The 9,226-nt window shown below is 51.1% G+C and overlaps 1 protein-coding gene across 1 annotated transcript in view; it reads left to right on the forward strand.

Moving 5' to 3' along the window:
- Positions 1–9,226, forward strand: part of LOC145349324 (cholecystokinin receptor-like) — a 52,885-nt gene that overhangs the window by 37,455 nt on the left and 6,204 nt on the right. Inside the window, exons 3-5 of the mRNA XM_080197824.1 lie at positions 3,693–3,954; positions 7,401–7,528; positions 9,065–9,219. Coding sequence (XP_080053950.1) covers positions 3,693–3,954; positions 7,401–7,528; positions 9,065–9,219 — 545 coding nt within the window. The remainder of the gene's footprint in view (positions 1–3,692; positions 3,955–7,400; positions 7,529–9,064; positions 9,220–9,226) is intronic.

Raw genomic sequence — 9,226 nt, forward strand, 5'->3', positions numbered from 1 at the left:
TAGGGGTTCACACACTGTGTAATGTCGGGGTTCATGCACTGTGTAATGTTGGGGTTCACACATTGTGTAATGTTGGGTTTACACTGTGTGTAATGTCGGGGTTCACACACTGTGTAATGTTGAGGTTCACACTGCGTAATGTCGGGTTGACACTGCATGTAATGTTGGGGTTCACACTGTGCATTCTGTCAGGGTTCACACACTATGTATGTTATTGGTGTACACACATTCTGTGTGAGGTCAGGTTCACTCTGTGCATTCTGTCAGGGTTCACACACTGTAATGTCGGTGTTAATGCATTGCATAATATTGGGGTTCACACAGTGTGTAATGTCGGGGTTCACATTATGTAATGTCAGGGTTCACATTGTGTGTAATGTCGGGATTCACACTGTGTATAATGTTGGGGTTCACACACTGTGTAATGTTGGGGTTCACATTGTGTGTAATGTCAGGGTTCACACTGTGTGTAATGTTGGGGTTCACACTGTGTATAATGTTGGGGTTCACACACTGTGTAATGTTGGGGTTCACACACTGTGTGTAATGTTGGGGTTCACACTGTGTATAATGTTGGGGTTCACACACTGTGTAATGTTGGGGTTCACACTGTGTGTAATGTCGGGGTTCACACTGTGTGTAATGTCGGGGTTCACACACTGTGTAATGTTGGGGTTCACACACTGTAATGTTGGGGATCACACTGTGTGTAATGTTGGGGTTCACACACTGTGTAATGTTGGGGTTCCCACTGTGTGTAATGTCGGGGTTCACACTGTGTGTAATGTTGGGGTTCACACACTGTGTAATGTTGGGGTTCACACACTGTAATGTTGGGGATCACACTGTGTGTAATGTTGGGGTTCACATTGTGTGTAATGTTGGGGTTCACACACTGTGTAATGTTGGGTTCACACTGTGTGTAATGTCGGGTTTCACACTGTGTGTAATGTCGGGGTTCACATTGTGTGTAATGCCAGGGTTCACACACTGTGTAATGTTGGGGTTCACACTGTGTGTAATGTCGGGGTTCACACTGTGTGTAATGTCGGGGTTCACACTGTGTGTAATGTTGGGGTTCACACACTGTGTAATGTTGGGGTTCACACACTGTAATGTTGGGGATCACACTGTGTGTAATGTTGGGGTTCACATTGTGTGTAATGTTGGGGTTCACACACTGTGTAATGTTGGGTTCACACTGTGTGTAATGTCGGGTTTCACACTGTGTGTAATGTTGGGGTTCACACTGTGTGTAATGTCGGGGTTCACACACTGTGTAATGTCGGGTTTCACACTGTGTGTAATGTCGGGGTTCACACTGTGTGTAATGTTGGGGTTCACACTGTGTGTAATGTCGGGGTTCACACTGTGTGTAATGTCGGGGTTCACACACTGTGTAATGTTGGCATTCACACACTGTAATGTTGGGGATCACACTGTGTGTAATGTTGGGGTTCACACACTGTGTAATGTTGGGGTTCACACTGTGTGTAATGTCGGGGTTCACACTGTGTGTAATGTTGGGGTTCACACACTGTGTAATGTTGGGGTTCACACACTGTAATGTTGGGGATCACACTGTGTGTAATGTTGGGGTTCACATTGTGTGTAATGTTGGGGTTCACACACTGTGTAATGTTGGGTTCACACTGTGTGTAATGTCGGGTTTCACACTGTGTGTAATGTCGGGGTTCACACTGTGTGTAATGTCGGGGTTCACATTGTGTGTAATGTTGGGGTTCACACACTGTGTAATGTTGGGGTTCACACTGTGTAATGTTGGGGTTCACACTGTGTGTAATGTTGGGGTTCACACACTGTGTAATGTCGGGTTTCACACAGTGTGTAATGTCAGGGTTCACACTGTGTGTAATGTCGGGGTTCACATTGTGTGTAATGCCAGGGTTCACACACTGTGTAATGTTGGGGTTCACACTGTGTGTAATGTTGGGGTTCACACTGTGTGTAATGTCGGGGTTCACACTGTGTGTAATGTCGGGGTTCACACTGTGTGTAATGTCAGGGTTCACACACTGTGTAATGTTGGGGTTCACACACTGTAATGTTGGGGATCACACTGTGTGTAATGTTGGGGTTCACACACTGTGTAATGTTGGGGTTCACACTGTGTGTAATGTCGGGGTTCACACTGTGTGTAATGTTGGGGTTCACACACTGTGTAATGTTGGGGTTCACACACTGTAATGTTGGGGATCACACTGTGTGTAATGTTGGGGTTCACATTGTGTGTAATGTTGGGGTTCACACACTGTGTAATGTTGGGTTCACACTGTGTGTAATGTCGGGTTTCACACTGTGTGTAATGTCGGGGTTCACACTGTGTGTAATGTCGGGGTTCACACACTGTAATGTCGGGTTTCACACTGTGTGTAATGTTGGGGTTCACACTGTGTGTAATGTTGGGGTTCACACACTGTGTAATGTTGGGGTTCACACTGTGTAATGTTGGGGTTCACACTGTGTGTAATGTTGGGGTTCACACACTGTGTAATGTCGGGTTTCACACAGTGTGTAATGTCAGGGTTCACACTGTGTAATGTCGGGGTTCACATTGTGTGTGATGTCGGGGTTCACACTGTGTGTAATGTTGGGGTTCACACACTGTAATGTTGGGGTTCACACTGTGTGTAATGTCGGGGTTCACACACTGTGTAATGTTGGGGTTCACACTGTGTGTAATGTTGGGGTTCACACTGTGTGTAATGCCAGGGTTCACACACTGTGTAATGTTGGGGTTCACACTGTGTGTAATGTCGGGGTTCACACTGTGTGTAATGTCGGGTTTCACACTGTGTGTAATGTCGGGGTTCACACTGTGTGTAATGTCGGGGTTCACATTGTGTGTAATGTTGGGGTTCACACACTGTGTAATGTTGGGGTTCACACTGTGTAATGTTGGGGTTCACACTGTGTGTAATGTTGGGGTTCACACTGTGTAATGTTGGGGTTCACACTGTGTGTAATGTTGGGGTTCACACACTGTGTAATGTCGGGTTTCACACAGTGTGTAATGTCAGGGTTCACACTGTGTAATGTCGGGGTTCACATTGTGTGTGATGTCGGGGTTCACACACTGTGTAATGTTGGGGTTCACACTGTGTGTAATGTCGGGGTTCACACACTGTGTAATGTTGGGGTTCACACTGTGTGTAATGTTGGGGTTCACACTGTGTGTAATGCCAGGGTTCACACACTGTGTAATGTTGGGGTTCACACTGTGTGTAATGTTGGGGTTCACACACTGTGTAATGTCGGGTTTCACACTGTGTGTAATGTCGGGGTTCACACTGTGTGTAATGTTGGGGTTCACACACTGTGTAATGTTGGGGTTCACACACTGTGTAATGTTGGGGTTCACACTGTGTGTAATGTTGGGGTTCACACTGTGTGTAATGTTGGGGTTCACACACTGTGTAATGTTGGGGTTCACACACTGTGTAATGTTGGGGTTCACATGCTACTTTGGGGAATAATTCTGGTTTCCATGGTAGCTGAGCTGCCTTGTGAATGGGGGGGGGGGCTGGAATTTTCGGGGTGGGGGTTGTTGTGTGGGTGAGGATTCTGGAATCGGGGAGGGGTAATCGGGGGGGGGAGTGGGGGGTGGTACTGCCCCGCTCCTGGTTCTGGCTGTTGTATTCCCTGGATCTAACGGAGGGCGTCTCTTGCAGGAATCTCGGTGAGTGTGTCCACGTTCAGCCTGGTGGCCATCGCTATCGAACGGTACAGTGCGATCTGTAATCCATTGAAGTCACGCGTGTGGCAGACCCGGTCACACGCTTACCGAGTCATTGCAGCCACCTGGCTCCTCTCCATATTCATCATGATCCCATATCCCGTCTACAACCTGCTTCACCCCTTCCGCCGAGCCGATCGGAGTACAGCCCACAACTGCAGGCTAACCTGGCCCAGCAAGAGCATCCAACAAGCCTGGTAGGTACTGAGGGTGCACTGGGAGGGATCACAACCACTTCCCTGTTCAACCACACTCTGAAAGCCCCTCGCACACTCTGTCCTCTGTAAACCCCTTCAGAAACACTGCTGTTCCCCCTCTCACCAGATCTCCCACTTGCCCTGTGTTCACTCACTTACACACACACTGGCTCAGCTTTCAAACTCTCAAATAAAAGCAAAACATTGTGGACTCTGGGATTGTAACTAAGGAGTCTCTCAACACCAGCTTAAAGTGCAACAGGTTTCAGAGCGCTGCACCTTCATCAGGTGAGTGGGAATTCTATTCACAAACAGGGCATATAAAGACACTAACTCAATTTACAAAATAATGGTTGGAATGCGAGTCTTTACAGGTAATCAAGGCTTAAAGGTACAGACAATGTGAGTGGAGAGAGGGTTAAGCACAGATTAAAGAGATGTGTATTGTCTCCAGACAGGACAGTTAGTGAGATTTTGCAAGCCCAGGCAATTTGTGGGGGGTTACAGATCGTGTGACATGAACCCCAGATCCCAAACCAAGTGTGTGGAACTTGGCTATCAGTCTCTGCTCAGCGACTCTGCGCTGTTGTGGAGGCCGCCTTGGAGAAGTGCTTAACCCTCTCTCCACTCACATTGTTGGTACCTGTAAAAACTCGCATTCCAATCATTATCTTGTAAATTGAGTTTGTGTCTATATATGTCCTGTTTGTGAACAGCACTCCTCACTCACCTGAAGAAGGAGCAGCGCTCCGAAAGCTCGTGATACCAAATAAACCTGTTGGACTTTAACCTGGTGTTGCGAGATTCTTACTGTGCCCACCCCAGTCCAAATGCCGGCATCTCCACATCATCTGCAACTAAAACAGGGTGGTGAAGAAGGCATTCGGCAAACTTGGTTTCTTATGTTCTTTATGTTCATTGGTCAGGACAGGAAAACAGAACTGGAGGGCACCGTCTCAAAATATGGGGGGGGGGTGGGATCAATTTAGATCAGAGTTGAGGAGGAACTTCTTCACTCAAAGGGTGGTGAATCTCTGGAATTCTCTGCCCGTTAAAGTGGTGGAGGCTGCCTCGCTAAATATTTTTAAGTCACAGGTAGATAGGTTTTTGATAGGGGAATTAAGGGTTAAGGGGAGAAAGCGGGAAAGTGGAACTGATCCACTTCAGATCAGCCATGATCTTATTGAATGGCAGGGCAGGCTCGAAGGGCTAGATGGCCGACTCCTGCTCCTATTTCTTATGTTCTTAGGACATTGACTACAGGAGTTGGGACGTCTTGTTGAAGTTGCACAAGGCACTGTTAAGGCCACACTTGGAATTCTGTGAGCAATTCTGGTCACCCTATTATAGAAAGGATATTATTAAACTAAAAAGAGTGCAGAAAAGATTTACAAGGATGCTACCGGGACTTGATGGATTGAGTTATAAGGAGAGGCTGGATAGACTGGGACTTTTTTCTCTGGAACGTAGGAGGCTGAGGGGTGATCTTATAGAGATCTGTGAAATAATGAGGGGCACAGATCAGCTAGATAGTCAATATCTTTTCCCAAAGGTAGGGGAGTCTAAAACTAGAGGGCAGAGGTTTAAGGTGAGAGGGGAGAGATACAAAAGTGTCCAGAGGGGAATTTTTTCACACAGAGGGTGGTGAGTGTCTGGAACAAGCTGCCAGAGGCAGTAGTAGAGGCGGGTACAAATTTGCCTTTTAAAAAGCATTTAGACAGTTACATGGGTAAGATGGGTATAGAGGGATATGGACTAAATGCTGGCAATTGGGATTAGCTTAATGGTTAAAAACTGGGCAGCATGGACAAGTTGGGCCGAAGGGCCTGTTTCCCTGCTGTAAACCTCTATGACTCCCACTTCTCTCCAAACTCCCACACTCTGTCTGAAGCTGCACTCTGTGCTGGTCACAGTGTGTCTGAATTTATCCGAATGGGACAAAGGAACTCTGTGAGTCCGGATACAGGAGAGGCCAATTCCACCTGGGTCAACTCATGAACTAACTCTCACCAATAGAGAGCGTCTCTCCTCACACTGAGCTCCCTGGATCAGACTGAGCACTTAAACAATACTTGTGACAATGCTCTCCACCTCCCCTCTCCCTCTGTCTCCCCTCTCCCTCTGTCTCCCCTTTCCCTCTGTCTCCCCTCTCCCTCTGTCTCCCCTCTCCCTCCGTCTCCTGCTCCCTCTGTCTCCCCTCTCCCTCTGTCTCCCCCTCCCTCTGTCTCCCCTCTCCCTCTGTCTCCCCTCTCCCTCTGTCTCCCCTCTCCCTCTGTCTCCCCTCTCCCTCTGTCTCCCCTCTCCCTCTGTCTCCTGCTCCCTCTGTCTCCCCTCTCCCTCTGTCTCCCCTCTCCCTCTGTCTCCCCTCTCCCTCTGTCTCCCCTCTCCCTCTGTCTCCCCTCTCCCTCTGTCTCCCCTCTCCCTCTGTCTCCCCTCTCCCTCTGTCTCTCTATCTCCCAGATATGGAGATGCCGGGCACTGGGTTGAGATGGGTGCAGTAGGAAGTCTCACAACACCAGGTTTATTTGGCCAATTACACCTGTTGGACTTTAACCTGATGTTGTGAGGTCTCTGTCTCCCTCAACCTCTCTCATTCTCCCTGTCTCCCTCTCGCTCTTCTCTCTATCTGTCTGTCTCTCTCTGTCCCTCTTTCTCTCTTTCCATCTTTCTCTGTCTCACTCTGTTTCACTCCCTGACTTTCTCTCTATCTCTGCCCCTCTCTCTGTCTGTCTGTCCCTCTCTCTCTCTGTCCCTCTTTCTCTGTCTCACTCTCTGTCCACCTGTCTCTCTCTCTCTATCTCTCGCTCTCTGTTCTCCCTCTCTCTCTTCCCGCTCTCTGTCTTTCTCTCTTTCTTTCTGTCCCTCTCTCTCTGTCTTTTTCTCTCTGTTCCTCTCTCTCTCTCTTTCTGTCCCTCTCTCTCTCTTTCTTTGTCTCTCTCTCTCTCTGCCCCACCACCCTCTCTCACTCTGTCCCTCTCGCTCTCTGTCCCTCCCTCTCTCTCTGTCACCTCTTTCTTTCTCTGTCTCTCTTTGTCTCACTCTCTCTCTCTCTGCTCCCCCTCTCTCTCTGTCCCTCCCTCCGTCCCTCTGTCCTTTTCTCTCTCTGTCTTTCTCTCTGCCCCCTCTCTTTGTACCCCCCCTCTCTCTCTGTCCCCTTCTCTCTCTTTCTGTCCCCTCCTCTCTCTCTCCCCTCCTCTCTCTCTCTGTCCTTCTCGCTCTCTCTATCTCTCTCTCTCTCTCTGTCCCTCTCTGACTATCTCTCTCCCTCTCTCTGTGTTTGCCCCTCTCTCCCTCTCTCTCTGAGCTATCAGCCAGTCGGGTTTGCTCCCCAGGTGGGTTGCTGAGAGATTTTGCGGGGCTGTCTGTCTCTGTTGAAGGGGGCTATATAAATGTAGGTAGTTGTTGTTTAGGGGCTGATTGTCCTGTCCTTGTTCTCTCTGTCTCAGGTATGTTTTCCTGCTGTTTGTACTTTTCTTCCTGCCGGGAGTGGTGATGGTTGTAGCTTACGGACTGATCTCCCGGGAGCTGTACCGAGGCATCCAGTTTGAGATGAAACAGAAAAAAGAAAATAAAGGTTTGAATTTCCCTCCAATCCCGGGCTTCATTCTGATGGAGAATCACAGCTTGAGAATTCCCCAGGAACTTACCCGGGGGGCAGGGATTGTCCTCACCAACATTCCCCAAAACACAACTTCCCTCCTCCCCTTTCCCCCTTATCCCCCACCCCCACCAGCTCCCCTCCCCCCACTCCCTCCCCCCAATCCTGCCCTTTCCCTCCCGGACCGCGTTCCAGAGGGTCAGTGCTGAGGGAGTGCCGCACTGTCAGAGGGTCAGTGCTGAGGGAGCGCCGCACTGTCAGAGGGTCAGTGCTGAGGGAGTGCCGCACTGTCAGAGGGTCAGTGCTGAGGGAGTGCCGCACTGTCAGAGGGTCAGTGCTGAGGGAGCGCCGCACTGTCAGAGGGTCAGTGCTGAGGGAGTGCCGCACTGTCAGAGGGTCAGTACTGAGGGAGCGCCGCACTGTCAGAGGGTTGGTGCTGAGGGAGTGCCGCACTGTCAGAGGGTCAGTGCTGAGGGAGTGCCGCACTGTCAGAGGGTCAGTGCTGAGGGAGTGCCGCACTGTCAGAGGGTCAGTGCTGAGGGAGTGCCGCACTGTCAGAGGGTCAGTACTGAGGGAGTGCCGCACTGTCAGAGGGTCAGTGCAGAGGGAGTGCCGCACTGTCAGAGGGTTGGTGCTGAGGGAGTGCCGCACTGTCAGAGGGTCAGTGCTGAGGGAGTGCCGCACTGTCAGAGGGTCAGTGCTGAGGGAGTGCCGCACTGTCAGAGGGTCAGTACTGAGGGAGTGCCGCACTGTCAGAGGGTCAGTGCTGAGGGAGTGCCGCACTGTCAGAGGGTCAGTGCTGAGGGAGTGTCGCACTGTCAGAGGGTCAGTGCTGAGGGAGCGCCGCACTGTCAGAGGGTCAGTGATGAGGGAGTGCCGCACTGTCAGAGGGTCAGTGCTGAGGGAGCGCCGCACTGTCAGAGGGTCAGCGCTGAGGGAGCGCCGCACTGTCAGAGGGTCAGCGCTGAGGGAGCGCCGCACTGTCAGAGGGTCAGCGCTGAGGGAGCGCCGCACTGTCAGAGGGTCAGCGCTGAGGGAGCGCCGCACTGTCAGAGGGTCAGTGCTGAGGGAGTGCCGCACTGTCAGAGGGTCAGCGCTGAGGGAGCGCCGCACTGTCAGAGGGTCAGTGCTGAGGGAGCGCCGCACTGTCAGAGGGTCAGTGCTGAGGGAGTGCCGCACTGTCAGAGGGTCGGTGCTGAGGGAGTGCCGCACTGTCAGAGGGTCGGTGCTGAGGGAGTGCCGCACTGTCAGAGGGTCAGTGCTGAGGGAGTGCCGCACTGTCAGAGGGTCGGTGCTGAGGGAGTGCCGCACTGTCAGAGGGTCGGTGCTGAGGGAGTGCCGCACTGTCAGAGGGTCAGTGCTGAGGGAGTGCCGCACTGTCAGAGGGTCAGTGCTGAGGGAGTGCCGCACTGTGGGATGTGCTGGTTTGTGGTGAGGTGATGAATGGGATGAGTGTTTTGATTATTCCGGTCTGTTCTCCCCCGTTAACCTGTCGGAATGTTTTATTTCTAGCTCACAGTAACGGAGCTGCCAGTGTCCCTCACTACGAGGACAGTGACGGTTGCTACCTGCAAGTGGGTAAGAGGCGGAACTCGATGGAGATGGCCACCCTGACCCCTAGCAGCAGTGCCAAGCTGGACCATGTCCGCAGTAACGCCTCGGAGTCCAAACTGG

This window comes from Carcharhinus amblyrhynchos, chromosome 10 (genome assembly GCF_965287045.1).
Source record: "Carcharhinus amblyrhynchos chromosome 10, sCarAmb.v2.hapA, whole genome shotgun sequence".
In the NCBI taxonomy this organism is placed as follows: Eukaryota; Metazoa; Chordata; class Chondrichthyes; order Carcharhiniformes; family Carcharhinidae; genus Carcharhinus; species Carcharhinus amblyrhynchos.